General features: G+C 35.9%; 1 protein-coding gene across 1 annotated transcript in view; it reads right to left on the bottom strand.

The window, feature by feature from the left end:
- Nucleotides 1-459: 459 nt before the first annotated feature.
- KIFBP (kinesin family binding protein) overlaps nucleotides 460-24,552 on the bottom strand; it is a 36,646-nt gene continuing 12,553 nt past the window's right edge. The window contains exons 3-7 of the mRNA XM_006181178.3: nucleotides 20,821-20,900; nucleotides 20,324-20,507; nucleotides 17,754-17,838; nucleotides 6,860-6,975; nucleotides 460-1,888 (exon numbers count right to left, since the gene is read on the bottom strand). Of these exons, the coding sequence (XP_006181240.1) occupies nucleotides 1,013-1,888; nucleotides 6,860-6,975; nucleotides 17,754-17,838; nucleotides 20,324-20,507; nucleotides 20,821-20,900 (1,341 nt within the window). The 3' untranslated portion in view covers nucleotides 460-1,012. The remainder of the gene's footprint in view (nucleotides 1,889-6,859; nucleotides 6,976-17,753; nucleotides 17,839-20,323; nucleotides 20,508-20,820; nucleotides 20,901-24,552) is intronic.

Raw genomic sequence — 24,552 nt, 5'->3', positions numbered from 1 at the left:
TCTGGATTTTGGCACTGGATTAGGACTCCATATAAATTCTACATCTCTTCAAATGACTAACTTACATCAGCAATGCTATTATGAAGTGCATATCTTTTTTCAACAGTGTTTAAATGTTTCTAGATGTAAGTATCCTCTGAGAAACCTCAGCCAATAAGGTTTTCCTGGCACAGAGCAGTATCACACTAAGTATATTCAATGAATGAGATTTTTAAATAATTTTATACAAATTTTAAAGGTTACTTTCTATTGAGTTATTGCAAAATATTGTCCACATTCCCCGTGTTGGGCAACACACCCCTGAGCCTATCTCACACCCGATACTTTGTGCCTCCCACTCTCCCACCCCTAGTGAGTGAGATTTTAATGCTTTCTCTCTGTGCAGTGTTACGAAAGAAACATTCTTCTCTGGCTTCAAATAAGGGAATACCTTTTGAAGCATCAAAAATAAGCCAATTCTTACAAGGAAACAAAACAAATGAAAGCTTTTATTAGTGAAACAAGTCAATTTACTATATTTCCAGCAAGGCCTTTTTCCTCTATAATGAGACAAATTACAATACTTTACAACGTAACTTAGTTTTTTAATATTTTCAGAAAGGAAAGATTTTGGGAAGAATAACTATAAGAAGTTACTTTTTCAATTTTAATATAGTAACAGCTTGTCTGCCAGATATACCCCCAGCATTTTCCTTAGCGAATCCATCAAGTATTAGCCAACAAAGAACCTACTTTTAGAAACTGAGGCAGAAAAGGTTTATATTTAAATAGGAAACAAGCAATCTAACATACCAATCACGTGTCACTTTAACAAGACAGTTTATTTACATAATTAGGTATAAATTATTAGGTGAAGGTCCTAGCAAAGGCTCAACTGGTCTATCTCAAGATCAAACTGCTCTCATCCGGTTATAAAGGTAAATATCACAATGGAATGGGACCTGTTTCACTAAAGGCGAAAAAGAAGGTCTCTTCCGTATTGCACAGTTTCTGTCATTAAAAACAAGGATCATTAAGTCAGGGCCATCTTGGTTCTGAATCTCTCCATTTTTGTTGGAAGAAGACTCACCATCTCTTTACTAAGTTCTAGCTCAACTTCTATTTCCTGGGCAGCTTCAGGATGCTTCTCACAGTAATCAACAATAAATTTGTAATGTTCCAGTGATGTTGCCAAATTTTCTAGCTCTTTCTTGGGATCTGCAGTGATGATTTTGCCATAGAGACGGGCAACTCGAAACTTAGCTAACATGGCCGGGCGAAGCACATCTTCCCCTATGTGCTCAGGAAATACTTTATTTGGGTCTCTCAGAGAGTCTAAGAAGAGCTGGTAGTACTTCAGTGCTGACTTATTAAGATTATTTATTTTTTTTACGATGTGTGAATCAGGGTCCCTCAGCTTGTCGGCTATGGCCACCTTCAAATCCATCATATCATAGTAAGCATGTGCAATTTCAAACTGAATCTGTCTATTGACCAGCAGATAATACTGTGGATTCAGGTCCACAATCAGGGGCTCTAGCATGGCTATTCTACGTTTATGCATCTTGCACCGTCTCTCCATGTCAGTTTCAAAGAATGCAAGCACCTTAAATAGAGCACTGTGGTCTTGGACAACTTCAATATGGTCAGTGACATAACCATCAATCTGAAAGAACTCTTTTGCCTCAAAGACATAGTGCTGACCCGTCAAGAAAAGCTCTCTGGCTTCTTCAAAATCTAAAGGTCTCAAGTAGCTCACTTTCTCTTCCACTGCAGAGATGGCATCACACAGTTCACCAGTTCCAAACTGCACAGCTTTTTTCCTAACGCTTTCTTCCTCATCTAGTTCTTTTTTCCTTAAAGCTCTAAGTTCAGATTGTTTATCGAGATCAAGCTCTCCTATGTTGTCCTGAAAGAAAGGAAGAAAGAAAGAAATTATGGTTAAGGAGGACACCGGTCTCCTGCTGTCACTACTAAAGCGAATGTAAGAGTAAAGACAAGAAAGCCCTCTTCCAGCCTGGTTGAGGGAGGTGTTATAATCTTAAACATCCTTTAAAACTTTTCAATTATATTCCAATTATATTAAAAATGAAAAACTAGGGAAAAGTAAGATAAACTGCTTATTACTTCCTCGTTGGGGTGTGAACTCATCTACAGTACCCCTCAGATAAATGTGTATGAAAGAACAGTAAGAGCTGTCAATTGTTGTATACATGTAATACATTATTAATAGTATTTTAACAGAGTAAGACTGTAACCTACATGCTAAAAATACTGCACAGAAATGCCATTAACAATATAACATTCATGCTATGACAAGTCAAGCAAGTTTATTTAGAGATACACATTCCATGGACAGAAAGCGGCTTGTCTTAGAAGGGAGCGCAGCCTAAGATAAGTTATTTAGTGAAATACGTTACAGAGAAATGCTCTAGGTCTCTTAAAGACACTAAAATGAAGGCAGTTAAATCTACCTTCAAGTTATTTCCTCCCACCTGGGGGGTGGAGGTGGTGGTGAAAGGAGCCAAGATGGTTAAAAAACAGAGTAAGCTTATTCTCTTCTTCCTGGACAATAAAATTAAACATCAGATCCCTCAATCCCACTTTTCATTTGGTGTTGTCTCTCTAGACCTGTATTCAAAACAGTAGCCATCTGCTCCATGTGGATAGCTACTGAGCATTTGAAATGTCCAAACTGAGATGTGATCAGTCTGTGTAAAATAATATAGACCCAATTCCCAAAACTTAGTAGAAAAACAATTTAAAACAGCTCAATAACTTTTTAGTATCGTTGACACACAGAAATGACAATTTTAAAAAACATTCTCAGTTAAATATAAATTTAATTTCACCTCTTTTCCTTTTCTAACACAGCCCCTAGAAAACTCAGAATCACCAGCTACATATGTAGTTCTGTTTCTATCGGACAGTACTGCCCCCCACAGGTGACTCCATCCATACCCAGGGCTGCAGCTGCCACCCCTGGGGGACAACTCCAATCTATAGGTACAGCCAGACCCCTCGTCTCAAGCTCCAGACCCGTAACTACAGCTCCCTATGACATCTCTCGGAAGGCTCAAAGACACCTCATCCTCAACACGTCCACGATGGAACTCTTACTCTTCAGCGAACAGGTTCCTACTCCTGTGTTCTCTTAGTGAAGGACACCCCATCAATCTGGACAGCCAGAAGCTGAGGACTCATCCTTGAGAGGCCCCCCTTCTCTCCCCTTTACCCTACACTTCCAGTATCTCACCAAGTCCTTTATATCTTGCCTCTGAAATACCTCTTAAATCCACTCCTTTTTCCTCCATCTCTTCTGCCACCATCCTAGAGCAAGCTCCCTTCACATCTCACCTGGACTGTTCCAGTGGTTTTCTAACCAGTCTCCCTCATCCACTCTTGCTCCCCCTCAATTAGTTCTCCATCCTGCTACCTAACTGATCAGCTAAAACCCCTTCAAGGTGTCCATTCACTGTAGACCCTGCCTGTTCTAGCCCCTTCCTAACTCTCTATTCAGCACCTGCTCTCTCACTGCTCCAGCCCCCAGGCCTTTGTTCCACCCCCTCTAACCCCAAGCTCCCTAGGCCTCAGAACTTTAAAACATGCTGCTTCAGGATCTTGGAATGCTGCGCCTTCTTTTTCTTCAGCCTAGGTAACTCCTACTCATTCTGTAAGCCGCCTTCAGATGTTACTTCCTCCTGTTATGACTTCTCATATCATGTGTGTCTCCTTGGTGGAATATATCAAAGTTGCACTTTCATATGAAGTAAGAAAAAAGAAGTCTTTTTCATTTATATATATATATTTTTTTATTGAAATATTGTCAGTTTACAATGTGTCAATTTCTGGTGTACAGCACATAGGTACATAGATTCATTTTCATACTCTTTTTAACCATAAGTTACTACAAGATATTCAATATAGTTCCCTGTGCTCTACAGAAGGAACTTGTTTATTTTATATATAGTAGTTAGTATCTGCAAATCTCAAACTCCCAATTTATCCCTCCCCCAACCCTGGTAAACATAAGATTGTTTTCTATGTCTGAGTCTGTTTTGTTAATAAATTCATTTGTCATATATATATATATATATATTTTTTAGGTTCTACATATGTCATGGTATTTTTCTTTCTCTTTCTGGCTTCCTTCACTCAAAATGATGATCTCTAGGTCCATCCATGTTGCCGCAAATGGCATTATTTTATTCTTTTTTATGGCTTAGTAGTATTCCAATGTAGAAACATACAACAGCTTCTTTGTCCAGTCATCTGTCAATGGACATTTAGGTTGTTTCCATGTCTTGGCTATTGTAAATAGTGCTGCTATGAACATTGGGGTGCATGTATCTTCTTGAATTAAGGTTCCCTCTGGATATATGCCCAGGAGAGGGATTGCTGGATCATATGGTAGGTCTATTTTCAGTTTTTTGAGGAATCTCCATACTGTTTTCCATAATGGCTGCATCAAAGTACATTCCCCTCAGTGTAAGAGGCCTCCCTTTTCACCACACCCTCTCCAGCATTTATCATTCATGGACTTTTGAATAATGGCCATTCTGACTGGTGTGAGGTGATACCTCATTGTAGTTTTGATTTGCATTTCTCTGATAATTAGTGATATTGAGCTTTTTTCATGTGCCTGTTGGCCATTTGTATGTCTTCACTGGAGAAGTGTTCTGCCCAATTTTGGATTGGGTTGTTTTTTTCTTAAGTGGTATGAGCTGCTTATATATTCTGGGCATTAAGCCCTTGTCAGTCTCATCTTTTGTAAATATTTTTCCCCATTCTGTAGGTTGTTTTTTTGTTTTGCTTATGGTTTCCTTTGCTATGCAAAAGTCTATACATTTAATTAGGTCTCATTTGTTTATTTTTGCTTTTATTCCTACTGCTTGTGTAGACTGCCCTAGGAGAACATTGCTGAGATTTGTCAGATAATGTTTTGCCTGTGTTTTCTTCTAAGAGGTTTATAGTGTCTTTTCTTATGTTTAAATCTTTAAGCCATTTTGAGTTTATTTTTTATGGTGTGAGGGAGTATTCTAACTTTACTGATTTACATGAGCTGTCCAGTTTTCCCAACACCATTTGCTGAAGAGATTGTCTTTATTCCATTGTATGTTTTTGCAACCTTTGTCAAAAATTAATTGACTAAAGGTTGTGGATTTACTTCTGGGATCTGTATTCTGTTCTATTGATCCATGTCTGTTTTTGTACCAATACCATGCTATTTTGATTACTGTAGCTCTGTAGTACTGTCTGAAGTCTAGGAGGGTTATTCCTCCAGCTTCATTCTTTTTCTTCAGTAATACTTTGGCAATTCTGGGTCTTTTGTGATTCCATATAACTTTTAGGATTATTTGTTCTAGTTCTGTGAAAAAAGTCCTGGGTAATTTGATAGGGATCACATAAACCAGGTCTATTTTTGTTCATCATAGTACAATGACTAGTACAGAGCTGGCATAAATAAATACTTAAATCTGTATATGTTAAGTTTAAACTGAAGAAGGCTTTTCAGATAAACAGATGATCAAAGCATGAAGTTTAAGTAACAAAGCCAGATTAAGGAAAATCTCAGTAATTTAATAGCATGGGAACTATCTGAGTTAAAAATAACCAGGTGATAAATTCTAGTGCCCATTCTGGAAAACATCAGCTAAAAAAGGGTAAGAGTTAAACCACAGTGTATTTTTGCTGACATAATTACTTCAAGTGCAGGCCTTAATTCTCTAAATCTTGTTTTTCTGCTTCCTGGCTGCTTGTTTATTTACATGCTTTCTAGACTGCTTTCTGAACAGAAGAAAGCTGATGGATTTTCCTGGCTGCAGCTTCTCTAAGACATAAAACTCCCCAGTTTTTCTCCCCACTTCCTTTCTTTTCCAAATATGCCTCATCTTTACTGTCTACCTCTAAAATGCTCTCACCTTTGAAAAACCCATGCTTTTGGGGTTTGTGGTTTCTTTGGTTTTATTTTGTTTAGTAGTTTCACAAAAGTCTGTATTCTTCACTAGTAAAAATGATTATACTTTAATGCATGCAAACAGAGAAGCAGCGTGACAACTCCTCCAGGAAAGTCTCCTCTGTATCTACACTTGGTATTTGGCATCCAAATGACTAATTTTCCCCTTTGGTGGTTAGGAACTAGAATTCATTAAGTATGGATTAGTAGTAATGATGATACTGATGATGACAATTAACATTTATTGAGGACTAGATCTGTCTCAGACACTTTTCTGAGCCCTTTAGATTTAACCCTCACAGCAACACTAGTAAATCAGTACTATTATTACCTCTCTCCTTCCTGTGAGGAAATTGAGGCACAGAAAAGTAAATTGCCATGAATACACAGCTAAAAAGTAGCAGGGCTGTTTCCAGATATATTTAAACTAATTTTTATCAAAATACATATTTACATACTGTACAAAGTATATAAAGATTTAGTAAGAATTATTTTCTGCCATCAAGTCACTTATAGTCTATAAAGAGGTAAAGGAATAAGATAAGACCATGAATAGGGATAATCTAAGTGCCTTAGGAAGGGTTCTATTGAGCTTAAAGGAGGGAGGTGATATCTGCAGTGGAGGGCATATTATGTCTGGAGATAATTACATGACATGAATATGATGCAGACTCCACCTCTCCCAGAGCTTATGCTCCATCCAAAGGAAAGTCTTCAAGGAAGAGGTGTTATCTGAGACAGGCTTTGACTGATGAGTAAGATTTGAAAAGGCAGAGATGGGGAGAGCAAGAAATATTTATGAGAGCATTCTGCACACCCTGAATAAGGCACATGCAGTGAGCCCAGTGAGCATAATCCCCACGTTAAGCTTTTACTCACATCCTTCTCATTTAAGAAGGAAAAGACCACTTCTGACTGTATTACCTGCATGGAAAGCTGGGCGTTCTGCATGAGAGTCAGACAGTATTTGATCCAGCATCGTGCTATTTCCCCTTTTCTTTGATGATAAAGCTCTGGCACATCTCCATCAGCGTCAGTAGCTAAAACGACACAGTGTGATTTGTGTAAGTTAATGGTTACAACTGTAATTTTCTATTTGTGTACTGCATTCTTTTTTATATCACTTTTTCCTGATTATAAAACAGGTCCTCACTGAAGCAGTGAGAAAAAAACACACCCCAAATTCCTACCTTTCAGAGGCACTCACTATTATTTCCATGTTTCTTTCTAGTTTTTTATGTATTACCTGTAGGTAAAAACTAAGGTCACCATGTATATTAAATTCTGAATACAGATATACCTCAGACGGTGCAGGTTTGGTTCCAGACCACTGCATAGAAAGCAAATATCGCAGTAAAGGAAGCCACATGAATTTCTGGTGTCCCATTGCACACAAAAGTTATGTTTATTATACTCTACTGTTTTAAGCATACAATAGCGTTAAATCTTAAAAATGTACATATCTTAATTAAAAATAATTTATTGCTTAAAGTGCTAATCATCATATGAGGCTTCAGAGGCATAATAACCTTTTTGCTGGTTGGTGGGTCTTGCCTCCATGCTGACGGCTGCTGGCTGATCAGGGTGGTGGTTGCTGAAGGTTAGGGTGTCTGTAGCAATTTCTTAAAATAAGACACAGTGAAGTCTGCTGCATCGAGGGTCTCTTCCTTTCATGAATGACTGCTCTGTAGCATGCAATACTGTTTGATAGCATTTTGCCCACAGTAGAACTTCTTTCAAAATTGGAGTCAGTCCTCTCAAACCCTGTCACTGCTTTATCAGCTAAGTTTTATATAATATTCTTAATCCTTTGTTATTTCAATGATCTTCACAGCACCTTCCCCAGGAACAGATTCCATCTCAAGAAACCACTTTCTTTGCTCATCCGTAAGAAACAACTCCTCACCTGTTCTAGTTTTCTCTTGAGATTGCAGCAACTCAGTGACATCTTCAGACTCCACTTCTAATTTTAGTTCTCATGCTATTTCAGCCACATCTGCAGTTGCTTCCCCCACTGAAGTCCTGAACCCCTCAAAGTCATCCCTGAGGGTTGGAGTCAACTTCTTCCAAACTCCTCTTAATGTTGGTATTTTTGACCTCTTCCCAAATGGCATCTAGAATAGTGAATCCTTCCCAGAAGGTTTTCAATTTACTTCACTCAGATCTGTCAGGGGAATCACTTTACGGCAGTGACAGTCTTATGATTTATTTCTTCAATAAGACTTAAAAGTCCAAATTACCCCTTGATCCATAGGCTGCAGAATGGACATTGTGTTAGCAAGCACGAAAACATTACTCCCACTGTGCCTCCCTGTCAGAGCTCTCGGGTGAGCCAGCTGCACTGTCAATGAGCAGTAATATTTTAATAGTAGTTTTTTGGGGGGGGGGGCAGTAGTCTCAACAGTGGGCTTAACATGAGTAAACCACATTGTAAACAGAAGTGGTGACATCCAGGCTTTGTTGTTCTGTTTATAGAGCACAGGCAGCGCATAACAGCATAATCAGCATAACTGTTAAGGACTCCAGGATTTTCCAGATGGTAAATGAGCATTAGCTTCAATTTCAAGTCACCAGCTGCATTAGCCCCTAACAAGAGAGTCAGCCTGTCCTTTTAAGCTTTGAAGCCAGGAAGTGATTCTCTTCTCTAACTACTGAAGTCCTAGATGGCATCTTCCAATCGAAGGCTGTTTCACCTGCACTGAAAATTGGTTAAGTGCAACCACCTTCATTAACAATCGTAGCTAAAGCTACGGGTAAATTGCTGCAGCTTCTGCACCTACACTGGCTGTTTCACCTTGCACTCCTGTTATGGAGATGACTTCTTTCCTTAAACCTCATGGACCAACCTCTACTGGCTTCAAACTTGTCTTCTGCAGCTTCCTCACCTCCCTCAGCCTTCACAGAATTGAAGAAAGTTAGGGCCTTGCTCTAGATGAGCCTTTGGCTTAAGGGACTGTTGTGGCTGGTTTGAGCTCCTATCTAGACCCCTAAAACTTTTTCCATATCAGTGTTAAGGCTGTTTGCTTTCTTACCATTCATGTGTTCACTGGAGTAGCAATTTAAATTTCTTCAAGAACTTTCCCTTTGCACTCACAACGTGGCTAAATGGAGCGAGACGGAGTATCCTTTGGCCTATCTGGGCTTTCAATGTGCCTTCCTCGCTAAGTGTAATCATTTCTTGCTTTTGATATAAAGTGAGAGACAGGCAACTCTTCCTTTGAACATTTAGAGGTACTGTAGGGTTGTTAATTGACTTAACTTCAATATTGTTGTCTCAAGAAATAGGGAGGCCCGAGGAGAGGGTGGAAGACATGGGAAAAGAACCGGTCAGTACAGTAGTCAGAACACACACAAGATTTACCAATTAAGTTTGTCATCCTATATGAACACAATTTGTGGTGCCCTGGAACAATTTCAAAAGTAAGATCAAAGATCACTGATCTCAGGTCACCATAACAACAACAACAACAAATAATAACAATGATGAAAGTTTGAAATACAGGGAGAATTACCAAAATGTGACAAACATGAAGTGAGCAAATGCTGCTGGGAGAATGGTGCTGATCAATCTCTCAATGCAGGGTTGCCACAAGCCTTCAATTTGTATTTAAAAAAAAAAAAAAAATCAGTTAAGTACAATAAAATGAGGTATGCCTGTATAGCTTTTTCTTCATATATTATACCACTAACATGTTACCCATATCATTATCAACTCTTTAGCATTTTTATTTCTTGGGGGTGGGTAATTAGTGTTTGTTTATTTTTAGAAGAGGTACTGGGGATTGAAACCAGGACCTAATGCATGGGCTCTACCATTTGAGCTATGTCCTCCCCCTACTATCAGTGTTTTATTTTAATTTTTTTTTAACTGAAGTAGTCAGTTAAACTGTCAGTTTCTGGTGTACAGCACAATGTCCCAGTCATGCATTCACATACATATATTTGTTTTCATATTCTTTTTCATTAAAGTTTATTACAAGATACTGCATATAGTTCCCTGTGCTATACAGAAGCTTTTTAAAAATCTGTTTTTATATATAGTGGCTAACATCTGCAAATCTCAAACTCCCAAATTTACCCATTCCCACCCCTTTCCTCCAGTAACTGTAAGATTGCTTACTATATCTGCAAGTCTGTTGCTGTTTTGTAGATGAGTTCATAGGTTTGTTTTTTTTTTTAGATTCCACATATGAGTGATATCACGTGGTATTTTTCTTTCTCTTTCTGGCTTACTTCACTTAGAATGACATTCTCTAGGTCCATCCATGTTGTTGTAAATGGCATCATTTTATTCTTATGGCTGAGTAGTATTCCATTGTATAAATATACAAGTTTCTTTATCTAGTCATCTGTTGATGGACATTTAGATTGCTTCCATGTCTTGGCTATTATATATAGTGCTGCTATGAACACTGGGGTGCATGTATCTTTTCACATTAGAGCTCCCTCTAGATACATACCCAGGTGCGGGATTGCTGGATCATATGGTAAGTCTATTTTTAATTTTTTTGAGGAATCTCCATAGTTTTCCATAATGACTGCACCAAACTATATTCCCACCAGCAGTGGAGGAGGGTTCCTTTTTCTCCACACCCTCTCCAGCGTTTATCATTCATGGACTTTTGAATGTTGGCCATTCTGACTGGCGTGAGGTGATACCTCATTGTAGTTCTGCTTTGCATTTCTCTGGTAATTAGCAATATTGAACATTTTTTCGTGTGCCTATTGGCCACTTGTATATCGTCATTGAAAATTGCTTGTTAGGTCTTCTGCCCATTTTTGGATTGGGTTATTTCTTTTTTTGTTATTAAGTTGTATGAGCTTATATATTCTGGAAATTAAGCCTTTGTCAGTCACATCATTTGCAAATATTTTCTCCCATTCTGTAGGTTGTCCTAATATCATTTTTACATATAACATTATATACAATTTTTAATAATGTTCCATATGTTATCTAATCATTCTTCTAATACTAGGCATTGTTTCCAATTCCTCTATTACAAACAATTCTATAAACAGGAAGATCTGTGTGCATAAATCTGTGTGGATTTTGGATTATTTCCTTAGGAGAGATTCCTAGAAGTGGAATTTACTAGGTCAGAGCTTACAACATTTTAAATGTTTTTGATATATACTGCCAAATAATTGTCAACAAATACTTTAGCCAACAATATGATCCTGCTCAATAAAAGCATTTTTAAAATGGTGGACATTGTCTTTTTAGCTTTCTATTTTGAAGCATAAAAATGATATATCATTGGAGATTAAGTTATATCTTTTTCTTGGATTGATCCTTTGATCATTATTTGGTGTCCTTTGTCTCTTGTAACAGTCTTTATTTTAAAGTCTATTTTGTCTGATGTAAGTATTGCTACTCTAACTATCTTTTGATTTCCGTGGAATACCTTTTTCATCCCTTCACTTGCAATCTCTGCATGTCACGTAGCACTGAAGTGAGTCTCTTGTAGGCAGAAATATACGGGCCTTGTTTTTGTATCCATTCAGCCAGTCTGTATCTTTTGGTGGAGCATTTAATCCATTTACATTTAAGGTAATTATCAATATGTATGTTCTTATTGCCATTTTAATTGTTTTGGACTTGTTTTTGTAGGTCCTTTTTTTCCCCTTTCCTCTTTTGTTCTCATAATTTGGTGACCATCTTTGGTGTTAAATGTTTGGATTCCTTTTCCTTTTTTGTGTGTATCAATTACAGATTTCTGTTTGCAGTTACCGTGAGGTTTTCGTAGAGCAGTCTATATTCATAGAGATGATTGCTTTAGGTTGCTGATCTCTTGAAGGTTTAGTTTTTATTAATTTTTAAGACAAGTGCCTTTTAGACTTCAACCAATCTACAATTCAATGTTAATAAAGGGAAAAAACTATTTAATTTGATAATGTACATTCTTCTAATTCATCATAGCCTCTATTCTTATCCATAATGATAAACTGTCATTTAAACTATTAGTCATCTAACAGTTTTGTGATAAATTGAGAAAATGGACATAACATATTAGTTTCAGGTAAACAACATAAAAGCACCAAAGAAAAGCAACCAATAACATAACAAGGGAACTCCCATAAGGTTATCAGTGGATTTTTCAGCAGAAACTCTGCAGGCCAGAAGGGAATGGCACAATATATTTAAGGTGATAAAAGGGAAAAAACCTACAACCAAGAATATCCAGCAAATCTTGTTCAGATTTGACGGAGAGATCCAAAGCTTCACAGACAAGCAAAAGCTGAGAATTCAGCACTACCAAACTAGCTTTTCAACAAATGTTAAAGAAACTTCTCTAGGTAAAAAAGAAAAGATCACAACTAGAAATAAGAAAATTACAAAATAAAAAAGCTCACTGGTAAAGGTAGGAAATGATTTGATATTTTTTATATATTACAAAATGACCACAATTATCTAGTTAGCATCTGTCACTATACATAGTTAAACATTTTTTCTTATAAGAACTTAAAATCTACTGTTAGCAAATTAAAAACATGCAATATATTAACTGTAGTTACCATGCTGTACATTACATCCCCATGACTTACTAATTTTATGATCCCCTTCACATATTTTGCCCACCCACCTTTGGCAACCACCAGTGGGTTCTCTGTATCCATGAGTTCTGTTTTTTGGGTTTGTTTTTGTTAGATTCCACATGTAAGTGAAATCACACAGTATTTGCCTTTTTCTGAGTTCACTTATCATGATACCAATCCATACTGTCAAAAATGGCAAGATTTTTTTTTCTACAAATCACTGTAATAACTAATATTTTTCACTTTCCAAGAAACAATTTTCACTCCTATTAAGAATGCATGCCTTAGATATTTCAAGTACCTTATCATAAACCAATGCTCATTATCATGATTTTCAGACTTGTTCCCACACTTAATACTGTGGGTTTGATTTTTATCTGTCCTGAGCCTTCCCAAGGATGCAGAGTCCCCCATCCAACTCCTGAGAGCAACTTTCACATATCAAGCCAGCAGAGGTCAGGTCAGTGGTCATTCAGCCCAAGCAGTGGAGTTACTAATTACAGACCTAGAACAGACTTGGAACCATCCTGCTTGGTTTGAGTGCCAGCTTTGCCCCTATCGGTGTGACCCTGGGCAAGCTGCTGAACAACTCTGTGCTCAGTTTCCCCATTGAAAGTGTAGTAACAACAGTTACTGACTGTGCTGCTAGGATGATTTAATGAGATGATGCCCTTAGAACAGGATCTGGTACATGTGGGTGATCAACACCATTATTAATCAAATTAGATTAATAAAAGGATTATTCATATAGGTTTTTAGAATACCTACTTTAACATAAGAATTCTGTAATTCCTGTCTATACATGGATTCTTAAGAGGTGGTTGAAAGCAGTTTTTTCTGTTTAAACATTTGCTTTTATAACCTTGCCTATGCTGAAGTCCCCATTAAGGAAGAAACAGTGTTGAACAAGGTGAAGTTTAGTGTAGCTCCTAACCAATTTGTCAAATTCCAATTTAGTAGAATCCAAATTGAAATGGATTTCTCATGAATTAAAATGAGTATGTATGTTCATGTATGACTGAAGCTGTACACCAGAAACTGACACAATATTGTAAACTGACTGTACCTCAATAAATATATACACAGGGAAGGGGAAAAAGCAGCCCTGAATGGAAAGTATCGTGCAAAAAAATGTTCAGAATGATGGCGGTGGTTTAATGAAGGGCCAATTATTTAATTTCATAACAAGTCCCATGTCCAGTTTTACCAAAATAGTAATGTTACGTCTGTGGAAGGAATTCCTTTTTACAAAGAAATTTTTAAATTCTTCATGGTTTAAATTATTTCGATTTTCACTAGTATTTAAAAAAATCCTTCATAATATGAACTAACATTTTCATCATGTTAAATTTAATGCAGTATTGTTATTCACTGTGTACTTTCCTCTACCTCTGTAACCTTCCTTTTTCCATCAACACGGGTGTGACACCAATGCCAAGTCAGCAGGTGCTGCCCAGCTCTACAGGGAGTGAATCAAGCTGCTCGCCTCCCAAGCAACATGGAAGCACAGCAGTGATGTAAGTCACCAGTTGGTTGAAGCGTCTCCTTCAGATGAACATTCAATTCAGTAGAAAAAGTGATTTTTAATCCCAAACAGTAAAGCTTTCCACGTGGGTTCTCTTATAAGGAAACAATGTACAATTGATTCTCATTGTTCCTAGTCATTATATTCTATAAAGTTGCTGTGAAAACTGGATTAGGAAGTGCTAAAACATCACTCCTGGTAGAAATACAGGTTAGGTTCTGATAAGCTTCTGGTCACATTTTCATCAACAGACCAATATGTAACCTAATTTTACATATGTTTCCATTTAAAGACACCTTTAATGAGTCAATTATATATTAACATTGAACTCATGGCCAACAGCACAGTAACGTGTACCTGAATGAAGCTTATCTAACACTGTATTTTCTCCAGAAGGCGCATCACAACCTTCATGTGCTTAGAAACACTAGATAGCACTTCCACACTCCCCTTGGGGGGCCATTTTAAACAATTAAATCACCAACAAAATGCACAAAAATGTGAAAATTGTGGCACTAAGTAGACCATAAAAAGGATACTTGTTTATAGTATGAGAGCTGAAAAAACAAGGCAGAGGGCATTGCCTTGTTCAACCTCAGCTGGGAATGTGCACCTCAAATTCGTCACCATCTGCAAATGACTGGAGGGGCGCCTCGAGTACTGATTTTGAGGTTACAAGTAAATCGTAACAAGTAGGCAAATTCAAAAATACGGAATCCACAAATGAGAACTGACTGTGCTTTGGAACAAGAGAGAGAGGAATATATGAAGTCCTTAATCTTTTCAGAAATGGCTTTATAGATTTGGGTACTTGACTTCCTTAAGGTTTGGAACCAAAAGTTACTGGATTGATTAACTTACTAAAATGTGTAGTGCTCAGGGGCCCTGTGCAGGCATATTACTGATTTTACAATAATGGAAAGTATCAACCTTTTTTTAAATTGAGGTATAAGTGACATAAAGCATTTGTTACAGATGTACAAGCTAATGATTCAATATGTTTATATTATTTATAGTTAAAAGTCCTCATCACAAAAAATTAGTTAAGATCTACTCTCTTAGCAACTTTTAAATAAGTAATACAATATTAACCATAGTCACCATGCTGTACATTATATCCCTGACTTAATTATTTTATAACTGAAAGTTTGTACCTTCCTCTAAAAGATTTCCTTTTTATAGATGAATATTCCAGTGTGTGTGTGTGTGTGTGTGTGTGTGTGTGTGTGTGTATACACACACATTTTATCCATTCATTCATTGACAGACACAGGTTGCTTCCATATGCTGGGTGTTGTAAATAACACTGCAATGAATGAGGGGTGCACATATCTTGGCAGGTTAATTTTTTCATTTTCTTTGGATAAATAGTCAGCCCTCAGTATCCAAGGGTTCTGCATCCAAAGATTCAGCCAACTGTGGACTGAAAATATTTTTTTAAATTCCAGAAAGTTTCAAAAAGCAAAACTTGATTGTGCTGCCAATTATTTATGTAGTACTTACACTGGGTATATGCAAATACTACACCATTTCATATAAGGGGCTTGAGAACTCGTGGATTTTAGTATCCTGGGGGGGGGGGTCCTGGAACCAATCTCCCATGGATACCAAGGAGGGACAACTGTACCCAGAAATGGAATTGCTGGATCACACAGCAGTTCTATTGTTAAGTTTTTGTGGAATCGCCAAGTGTTTTCCAGAGTGGCTGCACCAATTTACATTCCACCAGAGTGCACCAGGATTCCCTCTTCTCCACATCCTCACCAACACTTACTTCTTTCACTCTAATAGGTTTGACATATCTCCTTGTGGTTTTGATTTTCTCAAATATACGTGTTAACTGTGATTTGTAAAACTAAACACTATAGATATTTGGAGACATCACATATATACTATTCCAACCAAAAATGTATAATGTGAATCTTAGTGTAAGGAAACATCAAACACCAACTGGTGGAAATCTATGAGATAACTAGCTTGTATTTTTTTAAACTGTCGGTGTGATTAAAGAGAAAGGCTGAGGAACTGTTCCAGATTAAAGAAGACTAAAAAGATGTGACAACTAAATGCAATATGCAATCCTGATACTCTGGTACTAGAGAAAAATTGCTAAAAGGATACTATGGGGACAACTACTAAAACAAGTAAGAATTATAGATAAAAACTATAGCAATGATACATTTCCTGTTCTATGATAATGTAAGAAAATACTTTTATTTTTAGGAAATACACACTGAAGTATTAAGCGGTAAAGGAGCCTGATGTATACAATTGTCTCTCAAATGGTTCAGAAAGAAAAATAAAATGACTGCAAATGAGGCAAATACTAAAAATTGGTGATATAAAAGGGCATATAGTAGTTCTTGAATTTTCTAAAGTTTAAAATGATTTCATGGAAAAACTGGATAGCAGCACATAAATCAATGACATCAGAACACTTCCTCACTCCTTACACAAAAATAAACTCAAAATGGCTTAAAGACTTAAATGAGACAAGACAATAAATCTCCTAAAAGAAAACATAGGTGAAACATTCTGACAGAAATCTTAGCAATGTTCTCCTAGAGCAGTCTACCCAGGCAATTGAACTAAGAGCAAAAATAAACAAATGGGACCTAATTAAACTTACAAGCTTTAGCACAGCAGAGGAAACCATAAGCAAAACAAAACAACCTATGGAATGGGTGAAAATATTTGCAAATGATGTGACTGGCAAAGGCTTAATTTCCAGAATATATAAACAGCTCATACAACTTAATAACAAAAAACCCAATTCAAAAATGGGCAGAAGACATCACAAGCAGTTCTCCAATGAAGACATACAAATAAATGGCCAATAGGCACATGAAAAAATGCTGAATATCGCTAATTATCAGAGAAATGCAAATCAAAACAAGAATGAAGTATCACCTCACACCAGTCAGAATGACTATCATTCAAAAGTCCAAGAACAATAAATGCTGGAGAGGGTGTAGAGAAAAGAGAACCCTCCTACACTGCTGGTGAGAATATAGTTTGGTGCAGCCATTATGGAAAGCAGTATGGAGATTCCCCCCAAAAAACTAAAAATAGACTTACCATATGATCCAGCAATCCCACTTCTGGGTATATATCCAGAGGGAACTCTAATGTGAAAAGATACATGCACCCCAATGTTCATAGCAGCACTATAATAGCCAAGACATGGAAGCAATCTAAATGTCCATCGACAGATGACTAGATAAAGAAACTTGTATGTTTATACAATGGAATACTACTCAGCCATAAAAAAGAATAAAATGATCCCATTTGCAGCAACATGATAGACCTAGAGAATGTCATTCTAAGTGAAGTAAGCCAGAAAGGGAAAGAAAAATATCACATGATATCACTCATATATGAAATCTACAAAACAGAAACAGACCTGCAGACATAGTAAACAATCTTATGGATACCAGGGATAGGGGGCGGCAAGGGATAAATTTGAGAGTTTGAGATTTACAAATATTAGTCACTATATATAAAAATAGATTTTAAAAAAAGTTTCTTCTGTATAGCACAGGGAACTGTGTGCAATATTTTGTAATAACCGCTTATAGAAAAAATATGTAAACAAATATATGCATGTATATACATGCATGAGTGGGATATTGTGCTGTATAACAGAAGTTGACACATTGTAACTGACTATATTTCAATTTAAATAAGGCAAAAAATGATTTCAAAATAAAAAGATTCTAAAAAGCTATATAATGAAACATGCACAATCATACTTACTGTCTTCTGTGGCTGGGATCTTTCCAGTTTGACCAAAAATGACATTAGCAGCTGATAAACAGTGCCTGGCCTCCATAAAGCATTGCTGTTGAGGAAATAATAAATGCAATTATCACACAGCTTATTTACAACACATAGTTGCACAGTCTTTTAATATGAAAAAACTATAAAATCAGGTAAAAAAAGCACTACTAAAGACCCTGCATAGTTACTAAACATGAAGGTATATAAGACATATTATAGTATATTATCTGGTTAAAAAGCTACCTTAAAGACTAAAATAACAATGCCCTCAAACTCTTAATAATCCAAACTGGCTGAAAAACAACTGCTAATTGAAAGTTACCTCTCCTCCAGTGATCAAACTGTATACAAGAATGGCTGTCATCCTACACTCAATGCCTCAGTCCTTCTAAGTTTAGAGATCACTATGACATCCTAGCATTCAAAAAACAAACAAGATAAACTCTGATAGATTCCTGTCTTCCAAAATCTGTGGAATTTACATATAATGAGGTATCCCACCAACTTTTAAAGTCAACAGATTCCCACAGATGAACTTTATGGAACTGCTTTACCAAGAGTTGAAGACTTCATAATTCAAACCTGGGCATGGTATTAATTTCTCAAACACCTGAAGATCTCCTTGTTACTTAAACACTTTGCATTTGTTACATAAGTCACAGGACTACCCAGCAGAAGTAAAAAGTTAAAGTCCAACTTTTAGTTGGAAGCCACCCTCATTAAATATGCCTACTTCATAAATAGTAACACCTGATTTTTCAAGAGGATTTTTTTAATGGTTGACTCTGACTTTAAAGTCTGAGCATTAAATGTATCTCTCCATTATGGCAAATTCAGAAGCCATCTTGAGAAATGCTGGGTACCATGTGTAGTATTAGTCCAGCAGTATCCATAGATCAAAATGTTGGTGTTAAACTTCCAACACCAAAACAAAGTTAGTTTACATAAAGAAGTTTTAATTGCTGCTCTATAACCCTTCACCCATTATTATTACTTCAGCTTTATCCAGATTGACTATCTGCAAGCGACCACTGTTAGAAAACAGTGAATGCCCTGTGCCCTCTAGGTGGCTGGTAAATGTGGGACTTTAGCACCTGCAAGGTAGAGACTTGCTAAGCAGCAAAACCTCATGGAACCAGATGAAGATGACAGTGATATAAACGACAATTACATTTTTTAAAAATATGGTTCAAATCTCTTTTTGCAATATAACTTAACTAGTTGTAACAAAACTTATAAAACATTTCAGTAAAAAAAAAGAAGAAAAGCACAGGGTTGGAGAGGTACTCATGAAAATTACTGCATGCTCTACATAAGCAATGCTTAACAACTTTAAATTTTTAATTATACTTTAAATTAATATCTAGATAGCTTAGTACTATTAGAGTCTATAGAGTTTTAAGTGTTAATCAAAGTCACAGTGAGTATGTAATTTTAAAGTTGCTAAACAAAGGGCCTCTAGGAGCTACTAAAAAAAAAGTGCAACAATTTGATGATGACCACAATGAAATGGATTCATGAGATTTAGATTTAACTGAGTGCTCTGATATATGCAGTAGCGTTACTTACACGCTTGATCTTAGACCAAAGTCCTAGAAGCGATGCTGCAGTCACCACAGCCCTTTCTCTCCTGCTAATAGCTTTTCTGAATGAAATTCTGTGGGACAATACTTTAAACATAGGGCGCATTTACAGAACCAGCACTAACAAAATACTTAGAAAGGATAAAGGCCCAGTAAGGATATGGCAGCAGGTAACCAGATATCTAAGAAGGAACTCTGATAAGCAAAGAATTACCAAAATTTCAGATAGGCTTGTGAGTTAGAAATACAAATAAAAGTAATTTCTATTGCTGAGAAATCTTGAGGATTAATAGAAAATCTGGCTAAGAAAGGTGGCATTAAAGTGTTTTAGCACTAAAAACTCTAAGGGCTAAAGGAATAAAAAGGTCAATTAAGAGTACACCAAAATGATTCTGAACAATTTTGAAAACTAAGAGCTAAGAAGCTCAAATCTGTCCCTGTGTAATACTCCAGAAAAAAATGTAACAATGTGGAATTCTGGAACTAAGCAGAGATAGTCCCAACATAGAAAACTGACTATAGAAGAGTTAATTCTAAAGAATAACTGAAATGTATCACATGCTTTTATCAAAGCCCACATTTAACAGTCAACTTCCTCAGACAAATTCTCAGTTACCAGATTACACCACTGCATAAAGATAAAGTTAAATCTACAAGATAAAATCTGCATCTTAAGGTAACATCTCACTAAAATAAATTGAGATAGTCTGCCTGTATCAAAAAAGAATTGGTCTTAGGCAACATGAAACTTTAGGGGTGTGATAAAACTACTGTAAGATTCAAAAGGATCAATGCAACTAAAGCTACAAACTTTAGTACTCTGGCAAACTGGGTAGCATTTTTCTGTTCAGTTTACATCAAAATACAAGCTATCTGTTTTTAAAACATGATGTTTTCAAGGTCCTTTTGGTTCTATTTTTATATATTGGTAACTTTGTTAGATAACTACTTTGAGAAGCTTACCTTATTGATGTAAAATTGTGACAAGGTAGCAGCATTAATAGCCCACTCCATAGGATGGTAGGCATTGTGCTCAAGCTGGCGTTTTAGGGTACTATGGCAGTAATGAGCAGCCTTCTCAAACATTTCCAAATGTTGGTAGACTTGAGCCAGGTAATACAGGTTATGAGTATAAACCTTCTCAAATCTATGAAGGAAAAAATATTTGCATAACAGTTTACAGTTATAAGGAACTTTCATTATCTTTATCTTGATTCTCCCACCAACCCTTTCAAGTTGAGTATATTACATCTATTTGACAGATAAGGAAACTGAGCCTCCGATGTGAATAAGGTAACATATCTAGGAAGTGGCAAATGAACGTTTTAATCCATGTCAGAATCTGCATTCTATAACCTTTGAGTGCCTTGAAAGAGAAAACATTGTGCTTTTTTTTGAGCAATTATCTTATCTACACTACGTGGAAATACCTGTGAGGGCTGATTTCTAGACCTACTCACCTTTTTGATCTTTCTTGTTCAGCTAGTTTCTCTTCTTCGGGAAGAAAGTGCTCTGTAGGATCAAGAGGAGGACTCCCAATCTGCAGTTAAAAAAAAAAAAATGAAACTAAAATTTTACTGCAAACACCAAGCGCCCTCCTCTGGAGGAATGGAGAAATGAATTTTTTTTTAATGTTTAAATTTTACTTTATTTTTTTTCACTTGTTTACTTTTATGTTATCCAAGAAGTAATTTTCTTAACCATAAAATCTGAAAGAGTCAAACAAAACAAGATTGACTACAGACTCACACTTGACAAAGTTTTAACTGCTATTGCAGGTGAACTTCAAATATACTAAAAAAAAAAAAAAAAAAAAACCATTTTGCTTTTAGAGACGTATAATTCTTTAAATATTTTAAGCCTTAATTTTTTTGTCTGGTAAAAAGCTCCTTTAACAACCTACATAAGCATGACAAATAACAAAAATGTATACATCCTTAGAATAATATTGTTCTAAATTGATCACTAATGAAAATCAACTCAAAGTTTTTATAATTATTCTAATATTTTCTTCTCAAGGGAACAAGAAAAGTATATATAGATTACCCCCTTTCAATACAGGGACATTAAAACCAGTGACTCCATTGTTTACTGCCTTGGGCAAGGTCACCCAATCTCCTGTGCTTAGATGTTTCCTCATCTATAAAATAAGGATAATAACTACCTACACCTCCTAAGTTTGTCAAGAGGATTCAATGAGTTAGTATGTGTAAATCACTTATAATCCAATCTTAGGTCTTAACCATTGCCTCTTTCTACTGCTGTTGAGGACAGTTTCGTCTGCTTTAAACTGAATTCACTAAATTCCAAATAGCAACAATGCTTTCCATTAAAAAAAATGTGATCTTACATTCTGAATGCAAACACTAAAAGCATCACCACTTGGGTTCCTAGAATTCACAGAAAGTAAAAATAACTAAGACAGGAAGGAAGGCCCAAAGTAAACACAACAGATAAGCAATTCTTCACAGACCTCAACAATTTTGAGGGCTATTTTGTACGCTTAGCCCTGCCTTGATGAGATGAATTAATCAACCTATTATTTTATGTACGTACTTCGCTAATGTTATGACTAGCAAGCTTCATATGTAACACTAACAGTCAAATCAGTCTCTCAACTAAAAAAGTATAAAGAGTTCTACTATGTTTTACGGTTCCATCTTAACACTCATTTTAAATGACGTATTATACATGTTTGGTATCTTCACATTTTAAATGAACAATTTCATATCTAAGAGTGTGAGCCTAGAATCACGTAAGGAGACAAAACATCTCAGTTTGGCTCTATGGTGCTCTGCTCCTCTTAGCACATTAGGGGGAAAGTTAAAACACCAAGGCTGCAGAGTGACGCCTTTTAAAATTCTCCAACTTGGGGAAATATTCCTCAGAAAAAAAGTGTTAAGGGCCTAGAAACACATATTCTAAATGTACATTCTAAAATTCCTTGTGGGTGTAATTAACATGTTGATTTGCTCCAATCTTTTTCCTCCAGGGGAAGCTTCTTATGGGTTGGGACCGTATTTTATTCATATTTGATTCCCTAGCATTTTGTATAGTACCTGGCACAAAGTAAAAACAATGTCTAGTGAATTAAACTGACAAAGCAAATAGGAATGTTCAGAGTATGCATTCTGCTTACAGCACATTTCTTCTAGATATGGAAGTCGTCTCTATACTACACAGTTCTTAAAGGAACACCTCCTCACAGCGAAAAAAAAAATGTGACAATGAATATATGTATGTTCATGTATAACTGAAAAATTGTGCTCTACACTGAAATTTGACACAACGTTGTAAAATAACTAACTCAGTAAAAAAAAGTTTAAAAAAATAAAAATAAAAAAATAAAGGAACACCTCACACTTGTATTTTAGACTAAGTCCAACTAGTAAGGGAGGCAGTAGAATATAGTGGTTAAAAGTATGTGTTGTGGAGTCAGATTATGTAGGTTGGAACCCTAGCTTCACCACTTACTAGTATGTGGTCCTGTGCAACTCACACAATCTCTTGTACATCTGTTTCCTCATCTATAAAATAAAGATAATAAAAATATCTACCTCTTAAGGTAGGTTATGAGGATTAAATGAGTTAAAATCTATAAATCACTTATAACAGTGCCTACAACTGCTACTATAAATGTTTAAGTAAACAAAATATCAACAAGTGGGAATACATCAAACTAAAAAACTTCTGCACAGCAAAGGAAACCATCAACAAAATGAAAAGGTAACATAACAAATGGGAGAAAATATGTGCAAATCATATATCCAATAAGGGGTTAATATCCAAAATATATAAAGAACTCAATGGCAAAAAAAAAAAAATCCAATTAAGAAATGAATAGATCTGAATAGACATTTTTTACAAAGACATACAGATGGCAACAGTCACATGAAAAACTGCTCAACATCACAAAACTGCAAATCAAGGAAACGCAAATCAAAACCACAATAGGATGTTAACTCACACCCATTAGTATGGTTATTATTAAAAAGACAAGAAATAACAAGTGTTGGCAAGGATGTAGAGAAAAAGGAACCCTGATTCACTGTTGGTTGTAATGTAAATTGGTGCAGCCACTATGGAAAACAGTATGGAAGGTCCTCAAAAAACTAAAAATAGAACTGATATGATCCAGTATATGATCCAGCAATTCCATTTCTGGATATTTATTCAAAAGAAACAAAAACACTAACTTGAAAATGTATCTGGTGTACAGCATGGATGGACCTGGAGGGCATTATGCTAAGTGAAGTATGTCATACAGAGAAAGACAAATACTGTAAGATATCACATGTGGAGTCTTCAAAAATACAACAAACTAGTGAATATAACAGAAAAGAAACAGACTCACAGATGTAGAGAAGGAACCAGCGGTTACGAGAAGGGAAGGGACAAGATGTAGGTGGACGATTAAGAGGTACAAACCATCAGGTATAAAATAAGCTATAAGGATGTATTGTACAATATGGGGAAGATAGCCAATATTTTATAATAACTATAAATGGAGCATAACCTTTAAAAATTGTGAATTACTATATAGTATACCTGTAACATAAAATATTGTACATCAACTATAATTTTAAAAATGATACTATAAAATAAATAAATAAATAAATAAATAAATAAATAAATAAATAAATAAATAAATAAAATTTTTAAATGTATCTGCACGCCCATGTTCACTGCAGCATTATTTACAATAGCCAAACATGGAAACGACTTAGGGTCCATCAACAGATGAATGGATAAAGAAACTGTGAGATATATATAGATAGATATAGATATAGATATGTACAATGGAACATCATTCAGCCATTGAAAGGGATATCCTGCCATTTGTAACATGGATGGACCTTGAGGGCATTACACTAAGTGAAATAAGTCAGACAAGGAAAGGCAAATACCAGTGATCTCATATGTGGGATCTTTAAAAACAAAAACAAAAAAAACCCCACTTTATAGACACATAGAACAAATTAGACTGGTGGTTGCAGAAGCAGGGGACTGTGGGGTGATCAAAAAGGGGGAAGGTGATCAAAAGATATAAACTTCCAGTTATAAAATAAATAAGTCCTGGGGACATAATCTATAGCATAGTGACTATAGTTAATAATTCTGTATTGTAGATTTGAAAGTTGCTAAAAGAGATTAATTCTTTAAAGTCTTTATCATAAGAAAAAAATTATAAA

The sequence above is a fragment of the Camelus ferus genome, chromosome 11 (genome assembly GCF_009834535.1).
Source record: "Camelus ferus isolate YT-003-E chromosome 11, BCGSAC_Cfer_1.0, whole genome shotgun sequence".
NCBI lineage: Eukaryota > Metazoa > Chordata > Mammalia > Artiodactyla > Camelidae > Camelus > Camelus ferus.
This window is presented reverse-complemented; position numbering and strand designations above follow the sequence as displayed.